The 19,648-nt window shown below is 49.4% G+C and overlaps 1 protein-coding gene across 1 annotated transcript in view; it reads left to right on the top strand.

Moving 5' to 3' along the window:
• The window catches only part of LOC146863457 (ATP-dependent RNA helicase homolog DQX1-like), a 322,272-nt gene that overhangs the window by 233,790 nt on the left and 68,834 nt on the right, over positions 1-19,648 (top strand). The window contains exons 4-6 of the mRNA XM_085642888.1: positions 4,031-4,421; positions 5,912-6,160; positions 13,828-13,927. Of these exons, the coding sequence (XP_085499014.1) occupies positions 4,031-4,421; positions 5,912-6,160; positions 13,828-13,927 (740 nt within the window). The remainder of the gene's footprint in view (positions 1-4,030; positions 4,422-5,911; positions 6,161-13,827; positions 13,928-19,648) is intronic.

The raw sequence follows: 19,648 nt of genomic DNA on the forward strand, positions 1-19,648 counted from the left end.
CTATTTCGTGTGGGCGATCAACTCTTTGTGGGGTATGTCGGGCCAAGAAAGGGAAGGCTGTGCAGAAACGGACCATCTCCCGATGGATCGTACTCTGCATTAAAATCTGCTATGCACTGGCCACGAAGCGACCTCCAGTGGGTTTGCATGCTCAGTCCACCAAAGCAAAGGCTGTGACCACCACATTACCACATGGAGCCGAGCTCCTGGACATATGCCAAGCAGCAAAGTGGGCTTCTCTGCACACATTCACTAAGCACTACTGTCTGGACAGTCGGGTCTGTTGTGATGGGCACTTTGACCTTTCGGTCCTGCAGTACTTTGTGGTGTAAAATTGTTTCGCAGACCCACCTCCAGGGAGGTGTATCGCTTGGGTATCTATTCTAAGGTAAGTATCTGCAGCTAGAAGTCTCTAACAAATGAATAAGTTACTTACTTTGGAGAATGCCTTATATGGTAGAGACTCTGTCTAGCCCCAGATTCCTTACCAACCCACTCGTCCTCCACGCTCTGCAAATGGATTTCTATGGGCAGAGCTTCCCCCCCCCCCCCCCCCCCTTTCAGGGCCCTAGTTTTGCACTCTAGTCGTCAGTGTTCTATGTGGCTTCACGCTCATGCTGTGGAAAATCACAAAAAGAAATTGACGTCCGCTTGCTGGGGTGGTGCCTATATAGGCACCTTGCATGTCATGGATGATGCTGGCCGCGCCACGGGGAGCCCAATGATAGCGCTTACTGGCACGCAGGGGTACTGGTCATGAAAACGTTTCAGATCCAGTCGGACGTCTGGGGAAAATTCTAAGGTAAGGAATCTGCGGTTAAATAGAGTCTGTACCTGATGAGGTGTTATCAAAGGTAAGTAACTTGTTCATCACTCGCCCTTCTTTTTAACTGGACAGTAAAGCCTCCTTATGCAGTATTGCCCAATGGGGAAGGTGAGGCAGTCTGCTTGGATATTCTTCCATACCTGAATGTATTCTGTGCTGCAGCTGTATTCTTGTTAGCATACTCCCATCCTGGCCAACCTTGCAAACTCCTAACCAACATCTCTTGAAAATACAATCTTCATTAGAGGTTTGAGATCCGTACAAAGTACAGTCTGGACACCATTCACATAGGTCCTAACATACTCTACTCTCCAAGCTGCTGACAAAGTGCCCCTCTTGATGACTGAAACTCACCCCTGGTAGCCAAAGTGCCGTTTAGTCAGTGGTCTCAGTAGAACAGGACCTAGGAGTAACTTGAAGCTGACCATGTTGGTATGCCGGTCGGATACAGTTAACCAGGTTTGTGCTGGTCAAAGAGTTTACCTTCTGACTATAGTCCTTTATGTCCCACTCCACCATAGGAGCCCCCATTCCTTATCTCCCCCCCCCCCCCCCCCCCCGACCCGAAGCTTAGGGAAACACGTAGAGGTTCATAAGGTGGCAGGCAGAGGTCAACATGAGAGTCCAGTCCAGTTGCTACTGGTCAGCTGGATAGTTGCAGGAAAAGGCCTCTTGTAGTTTGTGTTTGTGGCTTTAACAGGAGGTCAGCCTTATGACTCTTGAATACCTCTTGTTTGTCCTGGGTAGAAGAGAGAGCAGGTCCAGTCTTCCAGGGCTCAGGTTGCAGACAACAGGTTCAATCCTCTTCTGATCTTCCTCAGGTTCAGGAGTGTTCTAAAGTGATGGCCTAGAGGTGCCATACTTATCCCTGGCATGAGCTAGTGGGTGGGAATGACCCCCGGGGATTCCCTAACAATGGAAAAAAGGTTTCCTGGCACCATAACTAATGGGGTAAAGGATCCAGAGGTTAAACCTACCCACTTTGTGCATTTTCAAGGTGGCTGAAGTGTTCGGCCACACTAAACTGTGGCTCCAAGTGCTAGCTGTGTGGGGAGTGTACTATTGTAGCCATGATGTCCTTCCACATCTAACACAAAAATCCAGTTATATGCTGAACCCCTGTGCCTCCCAAAAACCTAGGGACAGAAGTCGGGGAAAATCAAAGCTGAGCTTTCAGCAACCAGACCGTGAATATGCACCAAGTGTTAGCATTGTGTTCCCATCTTTTGAAATATTCCCCAAATGTTCTATGTAAACCCAGCAGGCCTGTCGAACAAGCTGTGACACTGCAATGTCAGTGTCCCACTGTGATTGAGGCCTGACTGTATGGCTGTACTATAGAAGGGGCCTGCCTAAGTGTCAGCTAACATTAGCTGTGACAAGAGAGTTCTCTTTGAAGTGCACCACAAGTATCATATTAAAAACCTATCAAGCAGGATGTGACACTAAAGCATGGCTTGACAATTTTGTCAAAGAGCATCTTGCCAGCCTCCCCTGCATATTTAATCAAGGTCAGATGTGCTATCTCTGTCCATTCAGGTCAGCCCACTGTTTGTTCTTGGGAGCAGTTCACACCACACCAGAAGTGAGCCATTAGCTGCCAGGTTACAGTTGAAAGCCACTGGCCAGCTTCAGGCAGGCAAAAGGTAATGTTTCCAAAATACCTTTTCCAGGATATTTAGACAAAATGTGACTTTGCCATTAAATTAGATTTTGTTTAGCTATTAAAGAGTCTTGAAATATTACTCTAGCTGTTTCCTAGGCAGAGAGAACTTTTATTAAACTTGATAATGTATCCCAATGCTTTCCTATAGCACCGCAAACCCTGCGACAGTGTGAATATACTTTTGGGAATTTTCACTGTAAGAGCAGGTTTACCCTGAAACCTTTATATGTTCTACTTTGATATACCCTGTACCATGCATTAATGGGCAGTACGGCCTTCTTAGGGTTGGCGCAGGAACATTTGAACCTGTAAAAAGTAAGAAGTTATTCTGACGGGTTGAATTTGCAGTTTAAACCTGCACAGCCAGGCTACTGATGGCAGGCCTGCAGTCATGTGTGCATTGTCACTAAAAAAAAAAGGCACTGTGGCAAACCTGGTCTAGTGGTCACTAGATGGAAATATGAGTCAAGGGAAGCCCCTTTTGCTCACCCACAATAATGGCCATAGTACTTACGATGTCTCCAACCTAGGATGGGGTGCGCATCTGACATAACTGGAGATCCAAGTTCTCTGGTCTGCAGAAGAGCAAAATGTGCACATCAATTTCCCCGGGCTGAGTTCAATCCGCCTAAATAGATTCTTCTGTTCAGTAGTGATACTGAATCCAATCTGCCCAACTCTTGCACGACGCGAATTGATAGTCCGATTTTGAAGCTCCTCTGTATTCGCTAAGTCAAGCATATTGTTCAAGCCTCAGAGAGAAAATCACCTCAAAATTACACAAACCTTGTTTTCTGTACCCTCAAAATGGCTGTTACTTGATCTCTTGGGTTGTCATTAGAACACATTTCCAGTGTTTAAAAAGAGGCACCATAGGCTGCGTTGATGCAAACCCTAAAGTTTGACTCCTGCGTTGATGGAACTCCTGAAGGGCAAGCTAGCCAAGCAGCCACCATAACTAACCGATCCAAGTGGAACTTCTGGAGAAAATCAAAATTGGAAAGTTCCATTGGTTATATATGGTCTTAAAGCCGAGAAGTAAAGTTACAACAAGATTATTGAAAACACAACACGCAGCCTGTCCAAAAAAAGGCAAACCACCTGTCTTGCCTGTGCTGCCATCTTTAAGGGACCACTTACCATAGTCCAGTGACTGGCAGAGGTCTGATGATGCAACGCTGTAGGTTCTGACACACCTGCAGAATATCCTCTCCACCGTCATTGGGTAAGAACACAGAGCATGATCCAGCCTAGAATGAGTTCACAGTTAGGTTTTTAGTGATCCGTTACATGTTAGTAGTAGTAGGTTAGTAGTTTCTCACTAACGGCAAAGGTCTTAATGTCATAACAGACAGGGCTGCCGAAGTTTGTTGCCTCTTGCTAAATACTGGAGGATTGTACCAAGCAAGCGTTTCTGTAATCTATTTTAGGATGTTAACAGACACTCCCAGATGTCCTTTATAAGATCTAAACTTTGTATCTGTGCATTGTTTATGATTAAAGTCCCATAGTGTGCTATGCTAACATCTCCCTTCCAGGTACCTCTCAGATGATATGCTGCTGAATGAGATGATGTCGGACCCACTGTTACACCAATACGGGTTGATCGTGATCGACGAGGTGCAAGAGCGCACCGTGGCAACGGACGTGCTGCTTGGTCTGCTGAAGGACGTGCTACGACAGCGCCCAGATCTGAAAATTGTGATAATCTCTGCACCAGCGCTGGAGCCCCGGTTGCGTGCCTTCTGTGGTGAGGACGCCCCGGTGCTGCATGTGCCATGGACAGACGAGGGTCCACCTCCCGAAGTAGAGGTGGTTTACAAAGACCCTCAGGCCCGGGACCGTGTTTCTTCTGCATGTCAGATGGTCCTGGACATCCACAGAAAGCAGGAAGCGGGGGACATCATGGTGTTCCTGTCCAGCGAAAAGGTACGTCTGCAATCTTCAGTCTGTGGGATACTAGTCAAGAGCAGGTCACGTGGTCACATGGTCCTACTTACTTCTCTCACAATCCTGCACTCCAAGGGAAGATCCTGTCCAAGGGAAGGTACCCTTCTGACGTATTCCATCAACTCTCTGGTACAAAGGTGATAACTATGTCCTCCCACTCCACAAAGCTGGGCTTCCGCTGTAGTAGAGCTGCATGTTCTAGGCTACCTTTATCTTGGTTGTCGGATGCCATTGGGTACAAGAACTTGCTCGCTGCTTCATTGAAAAGCAGCAGTTGGTTACACCTCAGCAGAGGCAGAAAAATGTTTAAAATGACCAAAACGGAAGTGAAACCACTGTGGAAGAACAATACATGCATACTTACTAAAGGGGTCCCACGAAATGAAGCAAAAGGTAATGAATGAATTAATTAAATTTACATGTCTCATTGAATTGAATCAGAATTGCTATAAATGCTCTTTCTGACTCGCTTCAGTGATTGTAATTAAAGAAGTTTGTATCATTAGAACAGGAACACCCTAACCCAACTCGAAACCCACAGATCTAGGGTAAAACCCCTTCCCACACCCGCATTTCATAGCTCCTGTAACATGCAGTTGACAGATACTAATACCAAGAATAATAGTTGTTCTTGGACACCAGCTTCCTGAAGCTGCTGACCAGAGATGATGCTGCAAGAGTCCAATGTGTGCTGCGACAGCCACAAGGAGTCTTCCTTACCAGCGGGAGTTATGTGGCTGCTGCATATTGGGTATTGACATTGTCGGAGCAATCGTGAGAAAGTAGACATCTAGGCATCGTAAACTGTAAAACGGCTGATTTCTTGCCCATTGACATTGTCCATCCATGCACATGACTTCAGTGCACCCATACATGTCTGTCCTCTCCTTTCACCCTTCCTTTAAGCTACAGTGCTTGGACTGATGTATTCCCATCCCCGACTCTGCATTGTCGACCCTAGTTTATGACCACCTCCTGTCCTACTCAGCCAATCCCTCCAGTTTATGACCACCTCCTGTCCTGCTCAGCCAATCCCTCCAGTTTATGACCACCTCCTGTCCTTCTCAGCCAATCCCTCCAGTTTATGACCACCTCCTGTCCTGCTCAGCCAATCCCTCCAGTTTATGACCACCTCCTGTCCTGCTCAGCCAATCCCTCCAGTTTATGACCACCTCCTGTCCTTCTCAGCCAATCCCTCCAGTTTATGACCACCTCCTGTCCTTCTCAGCCAATCCCTCCAGTTTATGACCACCTCCTGTCCTGCTCAGTCAATCCCTCCATTGTTCTACATCTCAGAGCATCATCTGGTTGACTTGCTTCTCTCTAGCTCCTTGTGGGAGTTGGGCATGACATACAGGATTCTCCATCTTCACTGCTCCCAGTTAATGGAAGAAGTCAGTCAGATCACAGGATGAGGGGACAGCAGTGACATTGTTTAACTTGTCTTTATTTACTGTCCCATCTAACAGGAGGTTAGGGACTGCTGTGAAGCCATCAGGACCGAGGGGGTGGCCCTCAACCCTGTGCTTGGGGAGCTGCTTCCCATACCACTTCATCGGGGAGCCGGATGCTCTGCACAGAAGCTGTATGAGCCGCTGCCGGAGCGAGGAGAAGGTGGCTACCGACGGAAGGTGATCATCACTGACCCGCTGGCCGATGCCTCCTTTTCCGTGCAAAAGCTGCATTATGTCATCGACACTGGAGTAGAACAGAAAAATGTGAGTATGAGGGAGAGGCGTACGTTGACGAGGACAAGGGAGCTTTATCATCAGACCTGGGTCTTTTACCTATCTTCTTGACACACTGTTTTGGTTTTGTCTTTTATTATTTTCTCTTATAAATGTAGGAAGCCAAGATTTTTTACTAAACACTCATTGCCTGTGATTGCCACTTGGAATCATGGGGAGTAGCCAATACTCCACTTTCCTGATAGCCTCCTGCCACCCACAGCCCTTTTTAAACCATTTCATTGGCAGACTGATCTGTTGCAAACCTTGCAAGATCACCTTCGCGCCATCGCTGTGTAGTTCAGGCTGCCATCTTGGAGTAGTGCAACTATCAGTGTTCACTGCTATGGACAATGCACTCAGCAGGGGCTTGTAGCAGCCAAAGTAGTGAACTGTTTCCAATCATGCATTTTAAATTCACTTATTTATAAGCCCAGCATGTAATGGGAACTATTCAAGATTTATCAGTAAGTGGGAGTTCATGATCCTCTAAAATGTCTACGAGAATTGAATATAAAATGTGTCCTCAGTAGTTAGCCTGCTCTAAATGTATTTGCTAAATTTTAATTAACTTTGTGGGCCACCAGACCCTTGCTCACCCTCAGGGGTCAGATCTGGAGTTAGCTGCTGGTGCTCCTCCCAGCGCTCAGGCGCCATCTCAGTACTAACTGCGAGGAGGTCAGCACTGTTATTTTTGATTCTAGGCGCCATCTTGTAGTAGGGAGTGAGCACTCTGGTATTGTTGCCTGATCCTGGACACCTTCTAGATGAGGGTTTCTACATTTGATTTCTCTCTTGGCAATTGGACATACTTGGCTAGGAAATTGTGGCAGTCTTTGTCCAGGTCCCAGCTCACAGCTCCCACTTAACTGGACTGGTCCTCTCACCGGTCTAAGGCCCTTTGGGACCCGGCCTCGCAGCCTCGAGGCCCCACCTCGTTCTTGCACTCCTTCTCTCTCGCTTTCCGCTCCTGCCTCTCGCCCTTCTCTCCTTCCTTTTCTGTCTTTGTTCCCGTTTTCCACTCTCCACTTTCTTTTTGCGTCTGTTTTTCCTCTCTCTCCCTCTCCCTCTCCCTGCCCATTTTTCTTGTGCCAGCTTTTTCTTCAATCCCGTTACTCACGATCTTTCCCAGCTCCTTACCTGCATGCCTGTTGGGTGCTTTCTCCCTCCTCCCATGCCCAACCCGTCCCTAGCCCTGTCCTCCACCACTGCATTCCCTCCCAAGACCTACTTAATGGCGGCCAGTGCGCGACTGTGCAGTGGACACGCGAAAGGCAAGCCTGTCTGCAGTTGGACTGCTCCCGGACCTGGCCCAATGCCACATACCCTGGTCTGACTGAATGCCGCCGCCACGCAGCCTCCAGCCTGCATGCAGTCACCACGGGACGCTGCCACATCTGCTGCTTCCTCACCTCACCTCACTCCACGTTAGGACATTCCTCATGTACTCACTGCCATTTCACCTGCAGCAACATGCATTGCCCATTTGTCACACATGCTTCACCCTGTCTGGCATGCATGCTCCTCCACACGTGATCTCTCAGCAGACATGCCACAAAGATCTGGGACATCATCGAGACGCACTCCCCAGACATCTTGTTCCTGACCGAGACCTTGTTAAACCCTACAACGGCACCGGCCATCAACACAGCCATTCCACCAGGCTACAAGATGTCACACCAGGATAGACCAAACAAACCAGAAGGATTTGCCATCATACACAAGGACTCCATCACCTGCACCCCCTCCACCAACGACGACACCACCTTCATGAAACACATGCATTTACTACTTCAGACTGGCAGCCACACCTCCATCAAAGGCACCTTAGCCTACTGGCCCCCCGGACCACACGCCACCTTCAGCCATCTCCTCAGTCCGTTGCCATCCGCTCAAACAAATTCATCTCACTCTGCGACTTCAACTTCCATCTCAACGACCATAAACATCCCATCTCGATGGCCCTACTCAACATCCCCTGCAATGTACACATCACAGCCCACCTCAGAGAGCCACACTGGCTAAGAATCCAGAAGCGATGCCAATTCAAACTGCTCACCTACGCATACAAAGCCCTTCACATCGTCGGATCTGCCTACCTCAACCACCGCCTCAACTTCCACCAGGCAGCTGCGCCCTGCTTCGCTCCACCTCGCACAAAAAAAAGTGTGCTGCAGTTTCTGTACTCACAAATTTAGGTTTAGGGTTCCGTTTACGGACTTTTCGGGGAGGTACTACCTGCAAATTAGGTGAACACACAAACTTCACTTACCTCTTTTAGGTAGCACCCCATCCCGAAACCCACACCCCTTTACTATTGCCAAGCCACGGGTAAGGACAGTTCCAAGATGTGCATTAGTGGGATGACGCCCTCATATTGAATGGGGATATTTCTCCACTCCACAGAGAAAATATGTTCCCTAAAATTGTGTATTCTTTCGGACCGCAGTGCCCAATTCCTAACAAATGTAGAGGGAAGAAAGTTTTGCATTTGCTTCTGTCAGATGACATTTATGCTTAGATCACGTTTCTGACTCTATGGATTCTTAAAAACCTCCGGCAGTGCTCTGAACAAACGAGGATTTGTTTTAAGGAGCACTCGTATTCTTCAAATTTACAAACGTGAAATTTACACCGGGTGCAAATCAAAGGCACGCTATGCCGCCTGGGGAGAAGGGGGTAGGCTGTGGTGTTACAGCCAGACCTGCCCTCTCTGGAGCCAGGTTCGAGTCTCTGCGTCGGTTCATCGGCATCCTGTGATTCTGGGCAACGACGGTGTCCTTGTGTAATGTAACTGGTGCTCATGTAAAGCGCTCCAATACCTCGAGTCGAGTGTGCGCTACATCCAACATGCCTGGTACAGCAGTCTGGATCACACTGACCTCGGTGCAGATGTGAACTGATGCTCACACCGGTGCTGGGTGACTGACTGCGTTAGTGAATGTCGGAGCTGCTGTTTGAAGTCACGGCTCTCCCTTTCATTGGAAGCTGGCTTCCTGTCAAACGGAAGGCAGGGTTCCCCTGCACATGAGTACAGTGTGTAACTACACCCACCTGCAGGGCCCCTGGACTATGTGGGCACCCTCCCAAGGGACACCCTTGGGGCCCCACGGACTGAGTGCCTCCTTGTGTGTGGTGTGCACCATTCGCGTATCACCTGACTGCAAAGACCTTCCCTTATTTCCATGGGGCTGGCAGACATAGTGCCAATATCGGCAACAGTTGTCACAAAACACATAAGTACATAAATAAACCACACGACCCTGTATTGTACGTGGAGAAATATTGCTGCAGGTTTATTAGCATAACCAATATGCAAACATGGTGGGTTATCTTACGGGTGATCCCAGGGCAGGCCAGCCCCTATGCCGCCTGCCCGTCTGATAAGCCTAAAGTCACCATGGCAACGCCAAATGGTGTATACCAAATATTGGGAGGGGCCACCCCTCCCATCCGTGGACCCCCAGTCCACTTGCTTCACACGCCCCCCCTCCCCCCCCCCCCCCCCCCCCCAGAGCATACATGGCAGCCCACGGTTGCTCAGACCCACAACCGCCTGTCGTTCTTCCAGAGGACAACGCTAAAACATCCCTGGGTATCCTGGCTTAGCACCCCATGGTGCTGCTGCATGATGTACCCCTTGGTATGTGCAGACCCTGGATCGCCCTGTAACTCCCCCACAGCCTAGGGAGTGGCCACCGTCACTACCAGGGCCCCCCACCAAGGTAGGCCTTTTTACTTACAACCTGCTGATTGCCGGGCTTCTCAAGGTCCTGCCAAAATAGGTCTTAACCATTACAGGGCCGGAGGCCAGCATGCCCCATCAGGACAGGGGCCCCCATCCTTTCTAAACTCCCCATGGACTTATGACTGAATTGACCTGAAACCTAAAATTAGGCGATGGTCCAATGTTGCCTTTGCCTGGCTGAAGAAATTACCTATGACAGGCCACTCCTGCCAGGAAGTGCCAATACTGGTGGAGTTAAGAGTTGACAAGCCCGCTCTATTTCCTCTTTCCTCAGTCATCTGAGTCCCGTACTGGTCGGAGTGTGACCATCACCATCCGACAGTCACCACCCTAAGGCGAACGAGAGGGACAAGAGGGCGAGGAAGGGGCGGAGACCGTATAAATACCCCTGTCCCCTCCCCTGCCGGAAGTAGCCATCTGCTGGGGTCTCCCCTGGTGGACCCAGGGACTAGACCTCTCACCCCTGTGCCTTCCTGTGGCACTAAGGCGGCCGCCCCCCCCCCCCCGGGCAGCCTTACATTTCACGCCGGCGTGAGCCATACTCGAAGGGGCTGCACAGATGTGTGATATCTCTTCTGTAATGCCATGGTGTCCAGGAGGGCGCGCAGGCGAGCATTCCAAACAGCAGCACCATGTGTGATTCAGCGCACATTTGGAAGACTGGAAGAAGTGTGCATTTCTACCTCTAGGCCTGCTATGCCGCTGCTTGGGCCAGTGTGGCTTCTGGTGGGAGGGCAAACCTACCGTTAGTGATGGGACATGGGGCTCACAAAGCCTTTTCATGTCTGTAGATGGGACTTACTCTGACAGGTGCAGGAGTAAAGCATAGCGCAGGAGTAGGTCACGCGGACTGAAGGAGACCTTTCTGAATCCCTTCTTTCTTTGCAGAAGGTGCTGTGACATGTTTTGTGTTTGGGATTATTTCTGTGCCCCAGGGAGGGTTGTCGTTCACGAAAGAAGCATTGTTCCGGACGTTGCATCACTACTGACCCATGGTCCACACTGGGTCCTAGCGCATGGAGGAGCTCTGAATGAGGTAGCGCTATCGGTCCTTGAAGCTGTGGTACCATCCTCTCTACCTCTGTCCGACGGTCTGACCTGGGGCCACATTGGTACAAGAGATTGTCAGGTTATAAAGCTACCCATGGTCGTCCTAAAGTGCTTCTTCTAGGAGGGCGCACACACCAACTCCTCCTAACCATTGAAAGTTACTCGGTTGTGGTTTCATTGGGGAAAAAAAGTAGGGAAAAATTATTTTTGTGAATTGGAACTGATAAAAGTTAATTATCATAAAATGCCAGTTGAGTGGATTGCTGTTCAACGACAATAAAGCAGACATTTTATCCCAGCTCTGAAGCAGTGGCTCTGACCCTAATTCGAAAGCAGAGGGGAATGTCCCACTGGATGGGTGTCGGGTGGAGAAAGCTGTATAAAAGGTAGGAAGCGACTGGGCAGTGGCCGGATTTGCTCCAGGGAAGTTCCGGCTAGTGGGGGTTGAAAGGAAGATGAGGGTTCAGATGAACTCTATTTAAAAGGAAATTACAAGAGTGGGCAGAAACAACCCTAGAGAACCCTGGAAAGACACAGTAGGAAAATAATCTATATGGTCTACTGAAAACCATCGTCAGAGGAAACAATGATGTGAAGGGTTGGCCACACATTGCTTTGGAGCGGAATATTGGGACAAGACCACTGAATATCCCCTCTGTCCTGATATTTAACATTTTAGATAGCTTAGCCACGCACGCACTGCCCGTGACTCCTCGGGTGATAAGCTCTCAGTTTTAAATGGTTACTGTTAAACATTTCAGAAGGTTTGGAAGGGAGTGGGCATCTGAAAGGAGCTGTGGTCGAGAGAAAGGGGTGGTATGGATGGGCACATACTCTTGTAAAGGGTACTTGGCATAAAAAAAAGGTATGGAGACCACTGGTTATGGGCTGTTGACTGGGTGGTTGTGTCTGCCAAGGCTGGTACGGCTCTTCAGTAAAGGTGTGACCAAGAGCATGTTACAGAAGCTCTACAGAACTTCGAGTGGTCGTTTTATGCTCGTGAGATGAGAACCCTCTAAGATTCTGGACAGGTTCTAGGATCCTGGACCGTCCCACCTTGAAGAGTGATCCTTCTAGCTACGAGTACATGTCTTACTCACCCTTAGTTTTGTGCTGTTTGAGATCTGAGTGTTTGGCGTGGAGGGTGAATAATTTGTAAAAGCAGTTGAAGTGTGATGCTGATATAAATTGTGGGCGACGTGCAAAGGTTTGCAGAGAAATTTGTAGGTGAATTTGTGGTCTTTGAAATACGTGTTCAGGAAAACCTGGCAGTAAAACTAAATCATTCATTCTTTTCTAGCATGCAAAAAACAAAGGCTTGAGGATGTAAAATCAAATAATTGTACAACTTTGGGTTTCTAGCCATGATCTCCTGAATGTCACTGCTTTCTCATTAACATCTTTAGTGTAAAGAACCAGCAATCTCTGTTTGCTATTTACAGCAGTAACAACTTTTGTTTAAGGTTGTGTGAAATGAAGAAAACACATTGCAGTTCCTAACACATGAGCTGTGCTTGCGCTTTTGTGAATGTAGATTCTGTATTCTAGTTTCAGACGAATGCTTTTGCATTCCTCGCAGATGGTTAAGCGGTCCTCAGTTTTCTGCCTTGAACGCTGTGTGGCCTTGTTCAGGGTGGCAGACTACGCCACTTCTGATCTGACTCAAATGGTTCCATAAAGAGCAAAGTAGGAGGTGCCCAGACCCTTTTTGATTTCCACCAGTCGTATTGTTATCACAAAGATTTCCACCGGAGCAAATCTGGATGAGTTCAAGCAAATGGAATCCATAAAGATCTACCAAGGTGTACTTCAAAGATGCACCAAGCTCGTGAAATATGTTCCTGGAATCTCCAGAGGTGCTCCAGTGGAAGGCGCTCTGAAGACCCTTTAGAGTGGATTCATGATAAAAGGTCCTCTGGTCATCTCCTAAAGGTCTCCAGAGGATGTTTTTGTTACTCAATCCTGGTTGGTCTTCACTCCCTGAAGACCCTTTGGGGTAGATTCATGATAGGAGGTCCTCTGGTCATCTCCTAAAGGTCTCCAGAGGATGTCTTTGTTATTCAATCCTGGTTGGTCTTCACTCCCTGAAGACCCTTTGGGGTAGATTCATGATAGGAGGTCCTCTGGTCATCTCCTAAAGGTCTCCAGAGGATGTCTTTGTTACTCAATCCTGGTTGGTCTTCACTCCCTGAAGACCCTTTGGGGTAGGTTCATGATAGGAGGTCCTCTGGTCATCTCCTAAAGGTCTCCAGAGGATGTCTTTGTGATCAGTCCTGGGCCGTCTTCACTCTCTGAAGGGCTCTTTGCATTGGGATGGTTTTCTGTGTAGCACGGTCAGTGAAGATCCTGACGTAAGACTGGACGTGCAATCATGTTGCTTCTTGGTAAGAGCGGTGTGTTTATTCATTGATGGTGCAGAACATACCACAAGCATCTGTAGAAACTATTTATTTGTTTTAAACTGTAACTTTCACAGCACACTTAAAACACAATTTCTCAGGGCTACTGCATGCCACTATTTTGTCTCGATGAAAATATTTTTTCCCTGAATGCAGATTAACTGAAACATGCCAAAGGAAGACCCACTCCTTGAGACTGAATTGACCAATGGCGTTGGGGGTGATACGAGGGAAGTGGTAATATGTTGAGAGTTGAGTTTGAGGGCAGATATTGGCTGTAGTTTAGTTTGTCTTAAAAAAATTGCCCAAAATGCTATGTCATGTCAGTAGCATCACTTTACTTGTATGAACCGTTGATGGGTGACAGTAGAAATCGTACAGTAACGTGTCCGTCTCATGCTGCTTCTCTCCTCCCTGCCACTACACTTCTACCCATCTGTCTACTCTGCTTCTCACACCAGGTTTACAATCCCCGGATCCGAGCGGATTCTCAAGTTGTGAGACCCATCAGTAAGAGCCAGGCGGCGCTGCGCAGGATGCGGGTGCTTGGAGACTCGCCAGGTGAGAAGAAGCTCTGCTTTAATCCTTCTGATCACCAGGCTCTGTTTTTGTGCTAAGAATTGCAAACTCTGAACACCTACTTCCGAATGCAGTAATGCGCAGTGTACGGGATGCATCCAAGTGGCTGAAAGATGGGTTGTGCAGTTGAGCAGTGTCCCTGTGATAGGAACTATGTGGATCATTTTGATTTCCTATGACTGTAAAGTTTGCCTGAACCTTTTTCAGTGATGTTTGGAAAGAGCTCACATACAAGGATAGAAGAATTCATTGACAAAAAGCCGGTCATGTTGATGCAAATTTGGGGTTGATTTTCAAACTCAAAAATGAAATCCTAATTATGAATCACTTTGTGCCATTAACCTTCAGTTGTGAATTTACAGCCCATCATTGCCTCGATAGTGGATGGCAAGCTTCGTTACTTTCACCTTTATTCGTCTCACAGCAAATAGACATGACACTTTACATATGTTCTGACTTTCCTGTTCATAAAATTTAGCTTGCAGGTTGGTTAAGTGTACCTCCAGCTGCGACATGTAGACTTGAAGGACTATGGCTTATTGTGGCATTGAAAATAATCTGAATAGTTTCCATCCTCGTCGTGTGAGCGAACTCCAAGCTCTCTATGTGCAGCCACCTTGAACCACCAGGTAAAGTGGTGTTGAGGACCAGGGCAGCCTTTTTGCCAAAGGCTTTGATTTCTATTCAAGTTGGACAAACCATCACTCTTTCAAGATTGTTTGCTCCACCTCAAGGCTCAAAAGGAGAGAATTCATCAGCAGGATCCCAAGAAAGCATTCAGCTTTTACATCAGTCGCACCAAAGATGATCAGCTTTTTGTAGTATCCTCTGGGCAAAGAGACAATGCAGTACAGAAAAGGACTCTGACAGGGTGGTCAGTCCTGTGCATTCAAACCAACAAAGTATTGGCCAAGAAACACCCTCCAGAAGGACTGAAGGCCCATCCCACCAGGGCCAATGCTGCTACCAGATCATCGAATCCTGCTGCCGTCCAGATGTCTACAGATACCAAATGATGCCTTAATCAAACAGAGATGCTGCGTTTGACATTTAATGCTACGTGTTGCCGTGATTCTTCCTGACTCATACTGACCACCAGTTGGACATTGACTGTCATTTAACCTCTCAACTCAGCCACTCAGGCTCTGAGTGTTGTGATTCTTCTCGACATTCAGATTCCGGTCCTATTCCATCTTTGACGTCCAGATGGATGACCCCACTGGTGCCTTTCACCTTTAGGCTCCTTTGACTCGCCAATTTGGAGTCTGCCTACTTTCGAAGATTCGGCTGTCCTACACACCTCCAGTCCAGATGAAGACCCGCTTTTGACTTCCTCAACTTAGGCTATTTGCTAGGGTCAAAACGTCTTTCTTTTGTATTTCAGTCATCCTTTCTAAATATAAAAACCACAAAGAAATTGTTGTGTTCGAGGCATATGAGCTGCAGATTATACACTTTTGCATAGATCGCCATCTGGTGTTGGGCCCGGATGTTTGCAGTTTGTTTTTCTTCTTGGACAGTCTTTGGAAGTCACGAGTTTGGTGACTCCTCCTTCGGTCCGTACTGCGCATGGGCTTCGGCTCCATCCTCAGATTGTTTTTTTCCGCCATCGGGCTCGGATGTAATACTTCGTGCTCCGGTTTCGAACCTTTCCAGTTCGACCATCGACAAAAAATCCTCGTCCATCGAGATTCTTTAGACGAAATCGACTTCTTCATCTCTCTCTTCGGCACTTCCTTGATTCCAGACATCGGCGGCGGCCTTCGGGCCTATCTCGACTTTGGTCTCGGCCGATGGAAAGGACTCCTTTTTAAGAAGTGCCCGAAATGTGGGTCTAAATTTCCCCACACCGACCTCCATCACGTGTGCAACCTCTGCCTCTCTCCGAACACGAGGCCCGAGACTGCCCCGCCTGCAAGTCTTTTCGATCGAAAAAGACTATTCGGGATCGACGAGCTCGACGCACCATGGCGCACTCATCGACCTCGGCTCCACCTGACCTCTTCGGAGAAGACACCGGAGCTTCGGGACAGGAGCACACCGAGCAGTAGGAAGATATCATCAGCGCTTCCGAGGCTGACGACTCCGACGTGGAGGAGATCCCACCGGCGCAGAGGGTCGTGAGTACTCTACCCCCTCCACGACCTGCGCCCATACCGAAAGAGACTCCGGTTGCCCCTTCGCCTCCTGGCCTAGGGAAAGCCAAGCATACTGCTTCCATCACCCCACCTTCGGGCCCGGTGAAAAAGCATCACAAGTCTCCTGGCGGCTCGGGCTCGAGCCAGCCTCCTAGTGGCGCCGACAAACAGTTCGAGGCATGTGGGCTGCTGAATTCATATCTGTGCATAGATCGCCGCCTAGTGTTGGGTCCGGATGTTTGCACGTTGTTGTCCTGGAAGAGTCTTGGAAGTATCCTGAGATAGGTGACTCCTCCCCTGGACTACAGTGCGCATGGGCATCCTCTCCATCCTCAGATTGTTTTTTTCCGCCATTGGGTTCGGATGTGCTTATCTTGACTCAAGTTAGGAAAATCTAGTTTCAGGCCAAAAGGCCTTTAGTTTTCGACGGTACTGTTCCCGATCGGTATTGACAGTTTACAAGGCTAGTTTAGCGATTTTAACAACTTTTCGGATCCATTAAATCCGACCATCGACCGACCTTCGACGATGGAATCGAGGACCCCATTCAAGCGGTGTCCTGTTTGCCACGCCAAATACCCCCATATCGACGTCCACCCGGTGTGTAACAAATGCCTCTCACCGGATCATGACGAATCGAAATGCATGGCCTGTGCCCGATTCCGATCCAAGAAGACTCTACGGAATCGACGAGCCGCGCGACTGGAAGCGCAGCAAGCGGCCCCGGCCCCGACCAACATCTTCAGCACCGAGGACGAAGATGTCGAAAGCGTGGAAAATACACCCTCCAGCCCCACTTCCGAACACGGTTCCCGATCGGAAGATGTCGATGAAGAGCTTTTTCACAGGGAAGAAGCAGACGATGAGGTAGGAGACTACGACGAGGCCTTAGGGGCCGAAGAAGGTAGCTCCAGCGAGGAGCAAGGCCTACCCGTCCAAATGGAGGATATCCCAGTGAATCAGTCGACGGCTCCGGTCGAGGGATCGCCTTCGGGCCTTACCCAAGACCAATCCCGCAGTTCCTCGGCCCCGCCCTCTGGCCCGGCCACGGACGTTCAGCGAGAGCCATTGTTACCTAAAAAGACTGGTTTCCCTACCACGAAACCGAAACCAATCATCGCACCGGTTCAACAGAAACCGAAAGTGAAACGGACACTGGTCGGCTCGAGGACCACCACACCTTCGACGCCAGCCAAACCCGTCGGCTCCGACCGCACCAAAAGGGACTTCGGTGCCGAACTCGCTGCAGCCGATGTCGGCGCCGACCCAAAAAGAAAATCCATCGGTACCGTCAAAGCGCCAAGGCCCCCGGCACCGAAGCACTCTGCACCAGCCATCAAGGTGAAAATGGCCACTGCATAGCTATCCACCTCGAGGGCACCTACTAAGGTACATTCATCGACGCCGTCAACGGCTACTACCCCTCCTCGGCTCGATGACCCGGTGACTTCGAAGAGGTCCACACCTGCCTCGACGGAACCTCTCGGCGCCAAAGAACCGTCGGCGTTCCAGGTGCAACAAGTGGCAGCGTCCTTGCAACGCATCAGGGAAAAGGCAGCCCTCCAGACCTCGTCGGGCTCCGAACCGAAACGGGCACAGAAGGCACCTTCGGCACCGGCCAACATCACCTTTGGTTTGCCGCCATCCACGGCGCCGAAGATGTTCGAAATCAGAACCCGCGTTACCCAGACAAGGTCCCCATCTACCGAACACTCGACTACTGGGACATCGCCCTCCCACTTCATCGACGCCGACACCGGCAGGCTTATGCTCCGAAAGCGGAAGATGACTTCAGGGCACGCTTTGGACTCTTATAGGATCCCTCTAAAACAAAAAATGCCGGCGGAATCGGAACCAGTTCTTTATGAACGCATCCACACCTCTTACACAGATCCATCATTCTCTCCAACGCACTCCGACATGGATGCAGTGGGGACTACATGGGTGACGACGCCACATACCCCGAAGACATGGACCCTGAGGGCCAGCAACACCCTGATCAGGTCTAGGATGACCCCGTAGAGCCAGGTGCCGCCCTGGATACACAGGACACACAACTTTATGGCGCAAAAACGTCCCCCACAGAGGACACTGCTGCATTCAACGCCCTCATTGAACGGGCCGCAGCCAATCATGGAGTGCAACTCCACTCAGACACTATCGAGGATGATTTCTTGGTGGACACTTTCGCATCCTCCGAGAGGACTGTAAAAACTCTGCCCATGTTAAAAGGTGTCCTCAAGCCAGCAAAGGACATTTTCAAAGAGACCACCAGGGCACGGGTAATAAACCCCAGGATCGAGAAGAAATACAAACCCGCACCTGGGGACCCCACGTACATTAGGAGCCAATTGCCTCTGGACTCCATTGTGGTTGCCAATGCTCGCAAACGGGCACACTCGCAGACAACGGGTGATGCTCCTCCCCGGACAGAGTCCAAGGTTTTAGAGACCTCCGGCAAACGGATTGCAGCCCAGGCAGAAAACATATGGCGCATCGCCAATACACAGGCCCTCCTAGCTCGCTACGACCGCTCACACTATGACACGCTAGAGTCCCTACTCCAACACCTGCCAGACGAGTACAAAGAGGCAGCGGAGCTCCTCATCAGGGAGGGACAACTGCTCACAAACGCATCCATCAAGTGTGCACTAGATGCTGCAGACACTGCTGCAAGGGCAATAAACACCAGCGTCATGCTACGATGACACGCCTGGTTACGAATCTCCGGATTCAAACCTGAGGTCCAAAATAACATCCTCAATCAACCGGTCAACCCCGACTACTTATTTGGACCGGAGGTTGACGCCACCTTAGAAAAGATAAAAAAAAGACACGGACACTGCGAAGTCAATGGGGGCTCTGCAAATGCAGACATTTCGTAGTGGCTCCTTTCGTCGCCCCGGAAATAGAGGTGCAGGTAGAGGACAGGGGGCACAGCAAACCTATAATAAAGGGGGCACACAGAGTTCCTACAATAAAAACACCCGAGGTGGATATCGTGGCTCCAGCACCAAGGGCAGAGGACGCGGTTATGGCAATACCAGGTCCTCCCCTAAGAACAAACAGTGACGCCCTCTCCCTTCCCCCCCCGACCACATAACACCTGTCGGGGGGAGACTCCAGCGGTTCCTGTCCACGTGGAATTCCATCACCACAGACAGGTGGGTCAAAGATGTTATCCAACACGGTTACTGTCTCGAACTAACCTCCACTCCACCCACCATACCGCCAAGGCACCGTCCTATGTCCTCAGAGCACTTAGCGTTATTACAGCAGGAAGTGCTAAGTATGCTGCAAAAAGGCGCAATAGAGGTCGTGCCCGTACACCAGCAGGGAACAGGGGTGTACTCTCTGTACTTCTTAATACCAAAAAAGGACGGGTCACTCAGACCTATCCTAGACCTGAGACCCCTCAACCAATACATTCTCTCAGAGCATTTTCACATGCTCACCCTACAGCAGGTTCTCCCGCTCCTCAGACAGGGAGATTTCCTAGCCACGCTAGACCTCAAAGATGCGTATTTCCACATACCCATACACCCGTCACACAGAAAATATCTCC

The sequence above is a fragment of the Triturus cristatus genome, chromosome 2_2 (assembly GCF_964204655.1).
Source record: "Triturus cristatus chromosome 2_2, aTriCri1.1, whole genome shotgun sequence".
Classification (NCBI taxonomy): Eukaryota; Metazoa; Chordata; class Amphibia; order Caudata; family Salamandridae; genus Triturus; species Triturus cristatus.